Genomic DNA, 16,950 nt, shown 5'->3' on the forward strand with positions numbered 1-16,950 from the left:
GGGTAGAAACGAAACGCTTCAGTGAGCTAGATGCTAGCCTTTTAGCCTACAGGTAATGCAGGGATAACACGTACTAACAACCAAACAGCGAGTAAGCTCGTGTACAGTACACACAGCTCCCTGTTTTCGGTAAGTAACTTGTCTAGCTATTTGTTTGTTATTATGTTATATTAATATTTAAATACTTGTGTGTATAATTCTGGAAATGCGCAGTCGACCGTCAGTATATATGTAGGCTGCTTAACTGAGGTAAAGTTGGTTCACCCATTCGTTCACTTTTGAACAGACAACTCGTGACAGAGTCTCTGTATGCTACTATACTTTGAATATTCATTCTGAAATGGCATATCAAAACAACATTAGCACTAACTGACTGGACAATGTTGTACTTTAGTCATAGCCATGGCGGCTAATGTATTTTCACTATTTAGAATTTGCAATACTTTTATGAACAACCACCAGTTGCTTAAAAAATAATAAAAACCTTGTAATATATGATCTATGAAAACAAAAGTAATGCTATCAAAAGACATGATTTTTAGGAAGTATTTATTTTTGTGCAAAACGAAAATGAAACTTAAAACTCTTAAGTATTCTTTAATAAAACGTAAGTTTGGCTACTGCATAAAATCCAGCCAGTAAGGAAAAATCGATCACTTTCCACCAATAAATTACAATTGAACTAGTATTTATTTTAGTTTTTTAAAGTGGTTATGAATTTATTTTTCCAGATGTCCATATTGAGTAACAACTGTGTGCTTGATCCAGTCATTACCACCCACGAGTGTGAAATTGTCGGAATAATCCAAATTACATATTTTTCATTAATGGCAATTTTTTCCAAAGATCATATTCCATGAAGACATTTAGTACATTTCTTTATGTAAATATATCAACTTTAGAGGCATTTTTCTCCAGATAACTGATGTTCAGTTGTATCTCACCTAAATATTGCCCTAACAAACCAAACGTCAATAGAAAGATTATTAAATCTTTAATTACTTAATCTTTAATTATATACACATGTGTATATACACACTGAAATATACACTGTTTTTGTTGTCTTGTTTTTAACCCTTCTGTAGTTGACTTATGGGTCAAAAATGACCTTGCCAAACCAACATTTTAGCACCAGAAAAAAATTAAGGACAACAGGAGGGTTAATATATTATTATTTATTTATTCATTCCTATTTAAAATAAATTTTAAAGATGTGTTTAATTCTCTTCTGAATGTTAGGATTTATATACAGGACTATAGACTGACTCTGGATGACGTGAAGCATCTAAACATCACAATGAATCAGTCTCAGATACTACTAGAAGAGGTATGAGCTGAAGAGTAGACCTTGAGACATGTTTTCTGAGGGGAATGCAAATAATATCATCAGTATTTATGAACTATTGTTACAGAATAAAATGATCAGAACATACTATTACTAGAAACTAATTTAATGTTTGACTCCTTTACATAAAATTGGAAATAATAGACTACTTTGCTTATATGAGAATCTTTCTATGGCTGACAATGAAGAGCCCAAACCTACAGCACCACTGGATATTGGTAAATTAATGATCAAAGTGGACTGGACTGAAGCATTTCCGGACAGATGGAGAGCAAGATTACAGATCGCCCTTCAGACATGGTTGTCAAAACTAGAAGAGAATGCAACTGTCCACAGTATAAAGCTCATGAATGATCCATCATTTGCTGAAGTGCAGATAACTTCATCAACAGGTGATTAGGATTCACTTACATTTCACAATACAATGCAAATGCATTTTCAGTTCTGTTAACTAAGGGTGCTCATTATCTATTCCAGTAAAATTCACAAAACAAACCGTTAATTGCTGCTAATATACACACTTATTGTCTTAACGTGACAATATTTTAAAGGTGCCAAAGAATGCATTGATACAATATGCTAAATTGTTCTCTGATATCTAAATAGAGGGTATATGGCTTAAATAAATACACAAGTTCCCCAGAAACGATTGTACAGGTCCATTTACAACCCTAGGAATTTGCCCATATGTTGAACCATTGATATGGTTCGTTTTGACCATATTTGGAAGGGTGGTGAATATTAATGAACCATGCCTGATGCTCACACATACATACACAAAGCGTGATGTACTCTGAAATGCACACATTTAAAATCATTAAACTTAATTCAGGCGGCACGGTGGCTCAGTGGTTAGCACTGTCTCACAGCAAGAAGGTCGCTGGTTTAAGTCCCAGCTGGGCCAGTTGGCATTTCAATGTGGAGTTAGCATGTTCTCCCCGTGTTGCCGTGGGTTTCCTCTGGGTGCTCCGGTTTCCCCCACAAGTCCAAACACTATAGGAGAATTGATGAACTAAGTTGGCCGTTGTGTGTGTGTGTATATGCACGAGAGTGTTTTGATGTTTCCCAGTGCTGAGTTGCAGCTGGACGGGCATCTGCTATGTAAAACATGTGCTGGATAAGTTGGATGTTCATTCAGCTGTGGCGACCCCTGATTAATAAAGGAGCTAAATTAAAGGAAAATGAATAAATGAACATAATTCATCAACAAATATCTTAATTAAACTTAATTCTTCAACTGTAGAGAGGTTTATTTGAGAAGGAATGACCAGAGTAACCTCCGTTTGGAGTTGTGTTTTGGATTAAATATACGCTAAATGAAAATTAAACTCAACAAAAGGGAAAGACAGAGAGGTATTAAGAGTTGTATTTTGTGGTTTTAACATATATTAAAGCACAGGCAGGAAATAATGTCAACTTCTGCATAAACAGATGAGTTCATGATGTTTATTAGCATCTGTTCACTCCAGAGAAATGACAGTAAGAGCGGAGTGATAAAACACAATGCATAAATATGCACTGAACACGTGTTTGTTGACCTCATGCCTCTTTGGGCTGATGTTGAAAATATTTACAATCTGTATATCCTGCATTTTGCTTTCTGACAATGAGTTGTGATTAGATCACACTCACAAAATTGCAGCTTTATTCTACCTTAAAGCCTATCCTTTTTTCAAAATAAGAGTCCTGCATATGTGATATGGTAAACACAAGCTTAGATAAGTTGTACAAAAAGGGAAAAGTTATAATCATTGTAATGTTATTAAGAAACATTGTGGCTAATCAAACACAACATGAGATGACGTGCATATTAATGATCCCATATGGATAGTCAGAGTCTTGTGTTTTGTTTTGATTGGCCTGTTTTTCACCAAGCTGTTATACTCATGAGAGTACTAGGAAATAAGGTTGTTTCAGGTTCACTGTATGTAATATCCATGTACTGAAATTGTATTATTCAGCTATGCCTAGGTATATCCAGGTTTTCATTATATGGTGCCTTTAGCAACACTGGTGTTATAACAAACACATACACTGCAAATTGCACTGTTTTTACTTTATTGGTTTGCCATATTATTATTATTATTATTGATAATAATTGTTTTAGAGTTGTGCATTACATACATTTTACTTCTCTTTAGCTCTAGAAGCCTTAAAAAAGCTGAAGTTTATACCGTTGAGGTTTAAAAATGAAAATAAAGAAGTGACTGCATGGATTTGTCAGGATGGAGCAGATCATGTGAATATACCACAAAAGTCCTTGCAGGAGGAGAACAAGACTCCATCACCAGAGGTATCAAGTTCATTTTATGTATGGCAAAAAACATAGTCATGCTGTAATCAGTTTATTGATCATGTATTGAGGTTTATATATTACCAAAGGAAACTGCTTGACCTACTACACATTAAGCCATTTCTGACTCCAAGTACATTAGTTGTTGTGTTAGTAATAATTATAATCATGATGCTATTAATTTGTGACGTGTATTTACTGTAATACATTTAATTTCACTGTGTGCATAAAATCGTTAAATAATATGATTATCATCTGGTTTTAGGTGATTACCTCTATACCTCAGACATCTGCAGCAAGTAATGAGGAAAGTGCAGCATCTAATATTGCTCTAAATGAAACTAATAATATCAAAACCACTGAAACGACCCCTGAGAGATCAGATGGACTCATTGTACCCCTATATGAGTTCTGGTACATGCATCATGCCTACAGAAAGGAGCTGGAGCAATTTGAGAAACAACATGGAGTGTCTATTTGTGCAGAAGTGTCGGTCTCAATTAAACATACCCAAAGCTCGAGCCCTGATTCTGTGTCTAAAACCTTGGAGGACTTTCAGAAACTTGTTCAGGGATGTGTTGGTGGTTTTAGTCAGGCCGTCATTAGTCATGACATGGATTCAGATATGGTGAAGGAAACTCTGCGTACTGTCCAATCAGAGGAGGAAAAGATGATGTTCACCATGACTGCTAGAGACTGCCTGCTGTTTGGACCGAAGAAATACACAGATATGATTAAAAAAGAAACAACAAAGGTGGAACGACAGTTCAAGGACAAGCTTATGAAGAATGTGTTCGATGATAAGAAGACAAGACAGGAGAAACTGATTCCTGATTATGGAGCAGGGGGAGGACCAGATCTGGATAAGCGAGTGAACTTTAGAGAGCGAATAAAAACAGAAGCTGGTTTCAGTGAAGATTCTAAAGGAAACTCTGGACATGACAGTAAAGATGCTGATGCTGAAGAGGAGACGTGTGCTATCTGCATGGACAGCTTCACTGATAAACAAAAACTGAAGTGTGGTCATGAATTCTGTCGAGAGTGTTTGAGGATGTCAGTGGAGAGTTTGGGATCCATCTGTCCTGTGTGTAAAGAAGTGTTTGGAAAACTGGAGGGAAACCAACCAGACGGAACAATGAGAGTAACAATGAGCAGGATGAGTCTCCCTGGATATCCACGCTGTGACACAATTGAAATCCTATACAACATACCCAGTGGTATTCAAACGGTAAGAATATGTTAAATGAATTATGACATGCACATCATAAAGTTTTGGACTACACAAGGACATAAAACCGATTGAAGAAAGAGAACAAAATGTCTGTTTGTAGTGTCGATTCTGAAACAAAACCCTTTTAAACACTTTGATGATTTAGATTTTTCTCCATGCTGTGATGCTCATGTTTATCAAAAAATAATTTCCACCATAGTTACACTCTAAAAATGTTGGGTTGTTATAACTCAACCTTGGGTCTTATTGATTGGCTTTGTCCATATTCACCCCAAAATTGGGTAATACTGTAAAACACCAGCACTGGTTTTAGATTGTATTTGTCTTGTCTAGAAACCCCAAACACACTACAGTACACCTTTGCTGGCTGGCTGGTTTTAGCTGGTTGACCAGGCTGGTTTTAGAGGGGTTTTGGCCACTTCCAGGTTGGTTTCCAGCCATTTCCAGCCTGTTCTTAGCTGGTCAGGTTGGGAGATGACCAGCTAAAACCAGCTTGACCAGCCTAGCCAGGCTGGAAGCCAAGCCAAACCCAGCTATGTCCAGCTTTAACGAGGCTGGTCAAGCGGGTTTCAGCTGGTCATTTTCCAACCTGACCAGAGAAGACCAGACTGAAAATGGATGGAAACCAGCCTAGAAGTGGCCAAAACCCCTCTAAAACCAGCCTGCTCAACCAGCTAAAACCAGCCAACCAGCTTAGGCTGGTTTAGGCTGTTTTTTTCAGTTGGGTTGGAAGTCTAATTTATAGTGATCTTATAGAGTCGTTTTTTGTCAAGGAATGTATTTGATAAGCGTGTTTCAACCACATGTACACACAAAATTCTGGGTTGTTTTAATCCAGCATTAGTTTCAAATACAGACAATCACAAGTGGTTGGTTTTGTCGACAATTACCCCAAAATTGGGTTATACTGTAACAACCCAGCATTTTTTAAGAGTGTGTTTGCATTTATTCTTGTATAGAAAACCCAAAGACGCTATAGTAGGTGTAAATGACTGATTTAGTGCAGTGGACTGTTATGTATACCCCTAAAATGTACAATCTCATTGTGCAATCTTTACCATTACAATGTTTTTGATTATGGTTATAGTAAAAGAGACTTTTTACTATCGTTTTAGAAGAAGCATCCAAACCCAGGGAAACCCTATCATGGGACAAGTCGTCATGCGTACTTACCAGACAATGATGAAGGTAGAGAAGTTCTTGCTCTGCTGCAGAGAGCTTTTGATCAGAAGCTGATCTTTACAGTCGGGACCTCAACAACCACCGGTGTGCAGAACGCTGTTACCTGGAAGGATATTCATCATAAAACCAGTCCATCTGGTGGACCTGAATGGTATGAGTTCATCTAAAGTCTGCTAAATTAGTAATTAAATGTGAAATATTACTGTGTTTGAACTTTTTTCACTCTCTGTCCACAGTTATGGTTATCCAGATCCCGTCTACCTGAAGAGAGTGAAATATGAGTTAAAGGCTAAAGGCATTGAAAGCAAGAAAAGAACAATGCAAAGCCCAATACAGTACAAACTTCAGAAAGAACTGTTTGATGACAAGATGAAGAAGACTAGAGAAATCAATCTAATGTCTGATTATGGAGCAGGAGCAGCGGGAGGACCAGAACAAAATGAGCGAGTGAACTTTAGAGGGCAAATAAAAACAGAAGCTGGTTTCAGTGAAGATTCTAAAGGAAACTCTGGACATGACAGTAAAGATGCTGATGCTGAAGAGGAGACGTGTGCTATCTGCATGGACAGCTTCACTGATAAACAAAAACTGAAGTGTGGTCATGAATTTTGTCGAGAGTGTTTGAGGATGTCAGTGGAGAGTTTGGGATCCATCTGTGCTGTGTGTAAAGAAGTGTTTGGAAAACTGGAGGGAAACCAACCAGACGGAACAATGAGAGTAACAATGAGCAGGATGAGTCTCCCTGGATATCCACGCTGTGGCTCTATTGAAATCTACTACAACATACCCAGTGGTACTCAAACGGTAAGAATATGTTAAATGAATTATGACATTATCCACATCATAAAGTTTTAGACTACACAAGGACATAAAACCGATTAAAGAAAGAGAACAAAATGTCTGTTTGTAGTGTCGATTAAAAAAATTATTATTTTAGACACTGTGGTGATGAAGATGCACATTGCAAGCGTTTGTTGTCAAGGAATGTATATGATAAGCGTGTTTCAACCACATGTACACACAAAATTCTGGGTTGTTTTAATCCAGCATTAGTTTTAAATACAGACAAACACAAGTGGTTGGTTTTGTCAACAATTACCCCAAAATTGGGTTATACTGTAACAACCCAGCATTTTTTAAGAGTGTGTTTGCATTTATTCTTGTATAGAAAACCCAAAGACACTATAGTATTTAATTCAATTCAATTCCCCTTTATTTGTATAGCGCTTATACAATGTAGATTGTGTCAAAGCAGCTTCACATAAAAGGTCACAGTAAATAGGAACAGTGTAGTTCAGTTTGTAGTGTTTAAGTTCAGTTCAGTTCAGCGTGGTTTAATAATCACTACTGAGAGTCCAAATATTGAAGGGCAAATCCAACGATGCGCAGCTCTACAGATCCCGAACCATGCAAGCCAGTGGCGACAGTGGAGAGGGAAAAAAACTTCACTAATGGCGGAAGTGAAGAAAAAAAACCTTGAGAGAAACCAGGCTCAGTTGGGCACGACCATTTTAATTTCTCCGCTGGCCAAACGTCTTGTGCAGAGCTGCAGTCTCAGTGGCGGAGGCTGGAAGCTGGCCTCAGCGAAGACTCGTCTGTCTCTGGAGCGTCACAGGAATCAGTCTCATGTTCTCCACTCTTCCATGACCATCGCAGTAGCTGCTCAGGATACGGTCTGGTCCAGGATATGGAAACCTTGGGATCATCTCGTCGTTGGTCTTGGATCGAATCAGTGACTCTGCATAGTCTGAGGGCCTCGGGAAGAGTATCCACAGGTGGGAATGGAGAATAAAGAAAATAATTAGCGTAGCTGATGTTCACAGTGTATATCAGCAAGATGCATAACCTGTGTGGAAGCCCCCTAAGTGGTGCACTAAGTGTATGCTTTACTCAACAGATAGGTCTTTAATCTAGTTTTGAATAGGGAGAGTGTGTCTGAGCCTCGGACGTTATCAGGAAGGCTATTCCAGAGTTTAGGAGCTATAAATGAGAAGGCTCGACCTCCTTTACTCGACTTTGCTGTTCGAGGTACTACCAGAAGCCCTGAGTTTTGAGATCTTAAAGAGCAAGTTGGATTGTAGCGAGACAGAAGATTGGTTAGATAAACAGGAGCTCGATTATTTAAAGCTTTATATGTAAGAAGCAATATTTTAAATTCAATACGAAACTTAACAGGCAGCCAGTGTAAGGAGGATAACATTGGTGTGATGTGATCAAATTTTCTTGACCTGGTAAGAACTCTGGCAGCTGCATTTTGCACTAATTGAAGTTTGTTAGAGGATAGGGGATAGAGGATGCTGGGCAGCCAGCAAACAGAGCATTACAGTAGTCCAGCCTAGAAGTCATAAAAGCATGGACTAGCTTTTCTGCATCTGAGATGGATAGCATACTTTGTAATTTAGCGATATTTCTCAGATGAAAGAAAGCAGTTTTTGTGACATGGGATATTTGATTTTTAAAAGTTAAATTGCTTTCTAATATGACACCCAGATCTTTTATAGTAGAGCTAACGCTAACTTTGTATCCCTATAGTAGGTGTAAATGACTGATTTAGTGCAGTGGACTGTTATGTATACCCCTAAAATGTACAATCTCATTGTGCAATCTTTACCATTACAATGTTTTTGATTATGGTTATAGTAAAAGAGACTTTTTACTATCATTTTAGAAGAAGCATCCAAACCCAGGGGAACCCTATCATGGGATAAGTTGTCATGCGTACTTACCAGACAATGATGAAGGTAGAGAAGTTCTTGCTCTGCTGCAGAGAGCTTTTGATCAGAAGCTGATCTTTACAGTCGGGACCTCAACAACCACCGGTGTGCAGAACGCTGTTACCTGGAAGGATATTCATCATAAAACCAGTCCATCTGGTGGACCTGAATGGTATGAGTTCATCTAAAGTCTGCTAAATTAGTAATTAAAGGTGAAATATTACTGTGTTTGAACTTTTTTCACTCTCTGTCCACAGTTATGGTTATCCAGATCCCGTCTACCTGAAGAGAGTGAAATATGAGTTAAAGGCTAAAGGCATTGAAAGCAAGAAAAGAACAATGCAAAGCCCAATACAGTACAAACTTCAGAAAGAACTGTTTGATGACAAGATGAAGAAGACTAGAGAAATCAATCTAATGTCTGATTATGGAGCAGGAGCAGCGGGAGGACCAGATCTGGATGAGCGAGTGAACTTTAGAGGGCAAATAAAAACAGAAGCTGGTTTCAGTGAAGATTCTAAAGGAAACTCTGGACATGACAGTAAAGATGCTGATGCTGAAGAGGAGACGTGTGCTATCTGCATGGACAGCTTCACTGATAAACAAAAACTGAAGTGTGGTCATGAATTCTGTCGAGAGTGTTTGAGGATGTCAGTGGAGAGTTTGGGATCCATCTGTGCTGTGTGTAAAGAAGTGTTTGGAAAACTGGAGGGAAACCAACCAGACGGAACAATGAGAGTAACAACGAGTTGGGCGAGTCTCCCTGGATATCCACGCTGTGGCTCTATTGAAATCTACTACGACATACCCAGTGGTATTCAAACGGTAAGAGTTTGTAAAACTAATTTATGTCAATATGCACACCATAAAGTTTTGGACTACACAAGGACATAAAACTGATTGATCAAAATCAAAATGTCTGTTTGTTGTGTCGATAAAAAAAATAATTCTTTTAGACACTGTGGTGATTAAGATGCACATTGCAAGCATTCACACATCTTTGTAATACTATTTGTTGGAAGTCTAACTTATATTGATCTTATAGAGTCGTTTGTTGTCAAGGAATGTATTTGATAAGCGTGTTTCAACCACATGTACACAAAAAATGCTGGGTTGTTTTAATCCAGCATTAGTTTCAAATACAGACAATCACAAGTGGTTGGTTTTGTCGACAATTACCCCAAAATTGGGTTATACTGTAACAACCCAGCATTTTTTAAGGGTGTGTTTGCATTTAGTCTTGTATAGAAAACCCAAAGACGCTATAGTAGGTGTAAATGACTGATTTAGTGCAGTGGACTGTTATGTATACCCCTAAAATGTACAATCTCATTGTGCAATCTTTACCATTACAATGTTTTTGATTATGGTTATAGTAAAAGAGACTTTTTTCTATCATTTTAGAAGAAGCATCCAAACCCAGGGAAACCCTATCATGGGACAAGTCGTCGTGCGTACTTACCAGACAACAATAAAGGAAGAGAAGTGCTTGCTCTGCTGCAGAGAGCTTTTGATCAGAAGCTAATCTTTACAGTCGGAACCTCAACAACCACCGGTGTGCAGAACGCTGTTACCTGGAAGGATATTCATCATAAAACCAGTCCATTTGGTGGACCTCAAAGGTATGAGTTCATCTAAAATCTGCTTCAATGCAGAATTACTCATTAAAAATGAAATACTGTATTACTGTGTTTGATTTTTTTTCACTTTCTCAGTTATGGTTATCCAGATGCAGACTACCTGAAGAGAGTGAAAGATGAGTTAAAGGCCAAAGGCATTGAATTATAATTTGAGTTATCTGGAGAAAAACGTCTGTAAAAAATAAACATCAAAGACACTCTATAAATTTCCAATGTTTCCATTTTAGGGCATAAATATGATCTGATTTGGCAGATCTTGAAATAAAGATAATTAAACCTGTGATGAACAACAGCATATAGCACAATCAGAAATAAGCCAGGCATTGCTAATCAATCACCTGAACTGGTGTGATCCGTATGTCGGTCTGCAGCTTCAGTTGTGTGTGAATACACTCGTCACACAGCTAAAGCTGAGCCAGAACTGAGTCCTGATCAAGACAATGATCCCAAACACAGCAGCAAATCTACAACACAACAGAAGAAGAAGAAGAAGAAAGGGTCAGGCTGTTTAATGAGTTGCAGAACTCATCCTGACTGGAATGCCGAAACTCCTTCACAATGATCTGAGAAAATCATTATTTCCAATAAATAATTAAATAAAAATCTGATTCTGATTATTTTATCCTTAGTTTGAAAACATTTGGAAATGGTTTATTTTAATGATGCACCTGATTTGAGTCCTATTAATGGTGTTTTAGCAGTACATACATAGCTGTTTATTACATACATTTTGTTAGCCAGAATATCTCCAGCATCTTAATCAGGGATGCCCAAACTTTTGCTTGAATGGCCACAAACCAATCATTATTGAGGGCTGAGGGCCGAAGGTAAAAATATCAAGCTGTATTACAAAGTTTCCCTGAATAATTTCCAAGTTTATTTAAAAATAAATAGAAAACATCACTTAAATCATATTAACTAATTCATTATATATGTTTCATATTTTATAACAAACCTATTATAATGAAAACATAAGAATTCAGTTTATAACACTATGAAGTTTATTGCTCAATACACTAGTCATGCTGCACCTACCTTTGCCTTGATTTGCTCACTGAGGACTTCAGAATTGTGCTCTGTCTGAGCAACAGTATGTTCATTTAAAAAAAAAAAATCATTTACAACATTTAATTAAAACATTTAATTCTGTTTAGTGTTATTGTGGATTAAAATAAAACCAACAAATGAAAGCTTACTTTAAATAAGAAATGACAATGTGTATTAAAAGCATTAACCCCAATTTTCCCCAAAATTCTCCCTCTCTTCTCAGATGGGATGGCGGGCCAAATCAAAGGTTACAATGGGCCGACTTTGGCCCGCAGGCCCTAGTTTGGGCATCTTTTATCTAAATTGACTGATTTTGTGTAGTGTTCCTTAACACATTTGATGACATTTTTAAAGGTTTTAGGTTGTAAAGTACTACTACCTAATGAATAAGGACAAGTATCAAATACACAAGTATTAGTATCTATTATTTAGGAACTAGTATCTAATTAATCAGTACTAGTAACTAATGATTAACTACTAGTGTATTAAAATATGAACTTGTATCTATTTAGAAATCACTAGTATCTAATGAATTAGTACTAGTATCTAATACATAAGTACTATTTAAAAGGTACTAGTATCTAATGAATGTTACTACACTGTAAAACCCAACTTTATCAAATGAAATGAGTGTAGTTAACTCAAAATTGATTGAAAGTTAATTCTACTTATTCGAAAAGTTTTGAACCAGCTAGAACCAGCCTAGACAGGCTGGGAGCCCAGCAAAAACCAGCTATGTACAGCTTAAACTAGGCTGGACAAGCTGGTTTTAGCTGGTCATTTTCCAGCCTGACCAGCTAAAACCAGGCTGGTCAACCAGCTAAAACGAGCCAACCAGTCTATACACACACACACACACACACACACACATATATATACATATATATGTGTGTGTGTGTGTGTGTGTATATATATATATATATATATATAAAGATGATCGTTATATTAGCCTTTTGATCAAATGTGGCACTCGCGATCGACGAAGCGTCTCGTCTCAGTGACGTCATACAGCGCGCCCACCTAAATAAACATTGCGCTTTTCTTTTAATTAAAATCCTATAATTTTAATTTTCTCTGTTCATGAGAACTAGATAGATAACTCTGTTCATAAACTCTGTTTAAACTATTATTTAAATAATTTAATATCATTCAGTGAAGATAAATTGATGATATTTTGAGTTTTATGGACGCGAAATGCAAGATTTACAGATTATACATTCATTTATCCCCACTCCGAAGAGGCACAAGGTAGGCTATGTTTAATCACATCTTTTGTTAATTTATCGTGTTTGTTGTTAAATTTGAAGCGTATGTTTCGACAAATACAAGTAGACCCACTGAATAGTGTCAAATCACTGAGTTTAACCGTCATCTGTCCATGCCGAGGTTAACATTAATTCTTGGCGGTGTTTTCTTTGACAATATTTCTTTAAAATACATCTCTATCGCTCTCTTTTGTCAAGTTTAATAATAGTTAAGCCTTTATCCACAACAGAAAATAGGTTAACATTACTGTAATGAGTTTATATTTGTCAGTGTTCACCGTATATCATGTTATATGCAGTGTTGTCACATATAGGCTAGCTGACTTTATCAAGCCCAAAAGCCATTTTTCAGATAAACAAATATATTCACTTAGCATGTTTCTTGTATATTTTTGCCTTCAACTCAGAAATAAAGGTACTTGAGCTTTACCTTTTCACATTTTTACCTTAATGGTCCATATTTATACATCAAAGGTGCATTTTAGTACCTATAAAGTACAAAGGTGTATCTCTTGAATTTGTTTAGGTACTCATATGTATCATTGCTGTACCAAAGAACCATCAGTGGAGCTATATTACAGAAATTGGTTCTCTTATGCTAACGAACCAAAGAAAAGAAACACTTAGCAACATTAAATAGCGCCTCAAAACTGCTGAAGAACCCTTATTTGGGTGTTTATTACGATATAATCTGGTTGTAATGTGTGCTTTACCTTGTTTGTCCAATGGGTGGCAGTGTCATATAATCTAAATCAGGGGTGTCCAATTTTTATTCAGTCTAAAACCTCCAAACCTCCGAACTCAGTCCTGGACACCGGCCCTCCTGGACCGAGTTTGGACACCCTATTTCACACAAACACAACACCAGTTACTTTTATTTATCTTATTATATAATAACAATTTGTTGACTATCTATCTATCTATCTATCTATCTATCTATCTATCTATCTATCTATCTATCTATCTATCTATCTATCTATCTATCTATCTATCTATCTATCTATCTATCTATCCATCCATCCATCCATCCATCCATCCATCCATCCATCCATCCATCCATCCATCCATCCATCCATCTATCTATCTTTTTTTTTACTTGCATTGCTTTTATTAGGTGAAAGTTCATGGATAGCTCAGTGCTTTGTAGGCTGCCACAATGATGGTGATTTATTTATTTTATTTGCCTGTATTTTTATAAAGGGTCATTAACACTGAACCGACTTCAAAGGCACTTCCTCACTTTCTGTTGCATCTCGTCGACCCGTTATCCTGTTTTGACAAGGACTCACAAAAGCCCAACTCGGGGAGACAGGTAGCACTTTCCAAAACCAACAACTCCAAGAGAGTTTAAAGTTGTTGAGACAAAGAGCGTGTTGTTCACTTTCCTATGCCTTCAACGTCTCACGGTTTGTAGTCCAATCGGGCTGAAAGAACATGTTGTACTCAAAACATGACATTTCTGCAGCATGATCGAACCGTTCCTGCTATAAAAAAAACAAAAAAGACAAAAGTTTTTGTGATTTATACTACACTGAAAAAAAAGATTGCAAAGTTGTTGCAAATAATTTTTATAGGCTGACTTTAAAGAAACGAATGAAATGTATCAATGTCCCAACTTAATTTGTTTATTTAAATTCATTCATTCATTTTCCTTCAACTTAGTCCCTTATTTATCAGGGGTCGCCACAGTGCTATGAACCGCCAACCCTTCCAGCTGTAACCCAGTACTGGGAAACACCCATACACATTCATTGACACACTCATACACTATGGCCAATTTAATTTACCCAGTTCTATTTAAATTCAGCCAATATAAATTGCTTACAAGCACTCACCTTAAAAATAATTAGTAAATGCAATACGTCATCTTTGAATAATCATTTCAGTGTACATATGTCATTAAAACATTACAAAATCATCATCAGCTTTCAACAGTTAAAATTTGAAATGATTTATTGGGAAAATAGCAGTGGTTTAAAATGTATATACTACATTATGAGTTAGTGGTTTTACTGTCCCACTAATAGAAGGCAGCAAATCTTCAGTACTTCTACTTAGAAACCCACAGAGACAATTACAGTTTACGTTAAAACCAATACAAATCCAATTATAACCTTTGGAACAATTACAGATTAAATGTTTGTGAGTGTTTGTTTTAGTGTGGACAATGGGATGGTATCAAGTCATGATTTAAAAAGAAAATCCCGTTTTAAATGGTATTTTATTTTTAATACAAAACATCGACTGCAAAAAGTTTTTGTTTTGTCTTTAGTCCAAATATTTAAGAGATTTTCTAGACAAGCAAAAAATGTGGGCTGCGTCCGAAATCGCATGCTTCCATACTATATAGTACGCTATAAACAGTATGCAAGCCGAGTAGTATAGAATTTGAAAAACAGTATGCGAGAAGCATTGTTGGGGAAAGTTACTTTAGAAAAGTAATGCATTACAATATTGAGTTACTCCCCCAAAAAGTAACTAGTTGGATTACTTTTTATGGTAATGCGTTCCGTTACTTTTGAGTTACTTTTTATTACCTGGCGGAGGTTTGATCTCTTTCAAAACTTGCTTTTTTTATTTCTTACTGTAATTTTTTTAATAGAGAAGCTCTGCAATTAACAACGCACTGTAAAACCTTAAATTAAATTATTTTAAACCTTTAATTTCAATTCAGAAATAATTTTTTTTAAAGAAATTACATTTTCAAAAAAGTAACTCAAATATTATTACCTATTTTGTTAAAGTAATTCGTTACTTTACTCGTTACTTAGAAAAGTAATATTATCACATAACTCGCGTTACTTGATATGCATTACCCCCAACACTGGCGAAAAGTATCCAGTTGACCGACTACTTCCGGCGATAATCTGAAGTGCGCATTGGATGGACGCTACGCTATCTCATGATGCACAGCGAGAGAATTCATGAATGGGAGTGAAGCGAAGCAACTGATGCGGGTAGGCCACGTGATCAAAATGGCGGATGTAGTTCATCCGAGTTCCATTCATACTACTGACATTCATACTGTATAAAACACACTTTTCTAATGGTCGAGTTGTACGTTAAAATTCAAATGCAGTACCTACTGAGTAGTAGGCGATTTCAGACACAGCCATGGTCTTGTTTTCAGAAATAATGAGTCAAAATGAAGGGAGTTTTTCTTTTAAAACAAGCTGAATAATCTGCCAGTGGGAAAATTTCGTTTTTCCTGTTGACAAGGTTATTTTTCCTTACCCCATTGGCAGATTATTTAACTTGTATTAAAGGGCACATAGTTTACCTCTTTTTTATGATTTAATGTTAATATTATGGTTTTTCTGAGTGTGCCAGTTCAGGTTCAGTTTAACACACTGTTCAGATTTGTTTATTATAATGTGTTAAAAAGTGTCATGTTGGGGGCGTGTCCACAGCTCGCTAATTTAGGGGTGTGTTGCTTCACGTGTAGACTAGTTTCGGCTTCCCGCCCAACGTAACAAGGGGGTGGAGCCATGAGCTCACCCGCTCTGTGTTTGCAACAGAGTTTGACAGGCAGACTGAGAGAATCCGCATTCAGTCGTACATGTACGACTCGGACACAGACCAAGCGGAGAGAACAAAATCATTTGTGTCTTTGTACAGTTTTACAGCCAACTGTGTGCTAGTTTCAAGTACCGAGCTTGTACACAGAAACTAATAACCACGCACACTGAATTAACTTTGACTGAGGCACCGGATGCGCCGCTCGAAGCCGCGACACGGCACACCAGACACTCTCTGTGGCGCGGCAGAAACATGAAGTGTCTCGAATCGTCGCGCCACGCATTTTTGAATTCTAAACACAGGTTTCTGCAGCGGTCCGCGGCACCCAGCCGTCGACTTGAGTGTACCCTGATAGAAACCGATGTTTAGAATTCTAAAACGCATGGCGCTGCAAACGGCTGAAGTATAAGGTAGACTCAATGAGAAGTACACATGTTTGCAAACCTACCTAAAGATACAACCAATTAGGGCTGGGCGATATGGCAAAAAAAAAAAATCTAGGTTTTTTCATAAAGTTTGACCGATTCACGATTTCGATTTCGATTTTTTTTTATTGTGTAACTTGTCAACTTAAAACATTACAACAACATGACTGAAGTAACATTCTCTTTATAAGTAACTTGAAAAACCATCTGGTTAAGGAACATTGTATTTTTAATGGCCATGCCATACATAAATTGGTCAACAAGGTGTAAATAAATGTAAAACAAATTC

At 36.9% G+C, this 16,950-nt stretch overlaps 1 protein-coding gene across 1 annotated transcript; it reads left to right on the forward strand.

Annotated features, from left to right (window-relative positions):
* The first annotated feature begins 34 nt into the window (after positions 1 to 34).
* dtx3lb.3 (deltex E3 ubiquitin ligase 3L b, tandem duplicate 3) lies at positions 35 to 11,002 on the forward strand. The gene is made up of 11 exons (XM_056468809.1): positions 35 to 129; positions 1,240 to 1,327; positions 1,509 to 1,737; positions 3,487 to 3,638; positions 3,904 to 4,866; positions 5,985 to 6,202; positions 6,288 to 6,855; positions 8,819 to 8,937; positions 9,023 to 9,590; positions 10,170 to 10,387; positions 10,481 to 11,002. The coding sequence occupies exons 2-11, from the start codon at positions 1,298 to 1,300 to the stop codon at positions 10,551 to 10,553; spliced, it is 3,138 nt and encodes a 1,045-aa protein (XP_056324784.1). The 5' UTR covers positions 35 to 129; positions 1,240 to 1,297; the 3' UTR covers positions 10,554 to 11,002.
* Positions 11,003 to 16,950: the final 5,948 nt, after the last annotated feature.

Source organism: Danio aesculapii, chromosome 11, assembly GCF_903798145.1.
Source record: "Danio aesculapii chromosome 11, fDanAes4.1, whole genome shotgun sequence".
Lineage (NCBI taxonomy): Eukaryota > Metazoa > Chordata > Actinopteri > Cypriniformes > Danionidae > Danio > Danio aesculapii.

What these genes read in the sequence shown, in the direction of transcription:
- dtx3lb.3 (XM_056468809.1), top strand. Translation starts at nt 1,298, where the DNA reads ATGAATCAGTCTCAGATACTACTAGAAGAG. An exon ending in CCATCTGGTGGACCTGAATG is followed by an intron (nt 6,203 to 6,287) that starts GTATGAGTTCAT and finishes CTCTGTCCACAG; the next exon opens with TTATGGTTATCCAGATCCCG. An exon ending in TACCCAGTGGTATTCAAACG is followed by an intron (nt 9,591 to 10,169) that starts GTAAGAGTTTGT and finishes CTATCATTTTAG; the next exon opens with AAGAAGCATCCAAACCCAGG.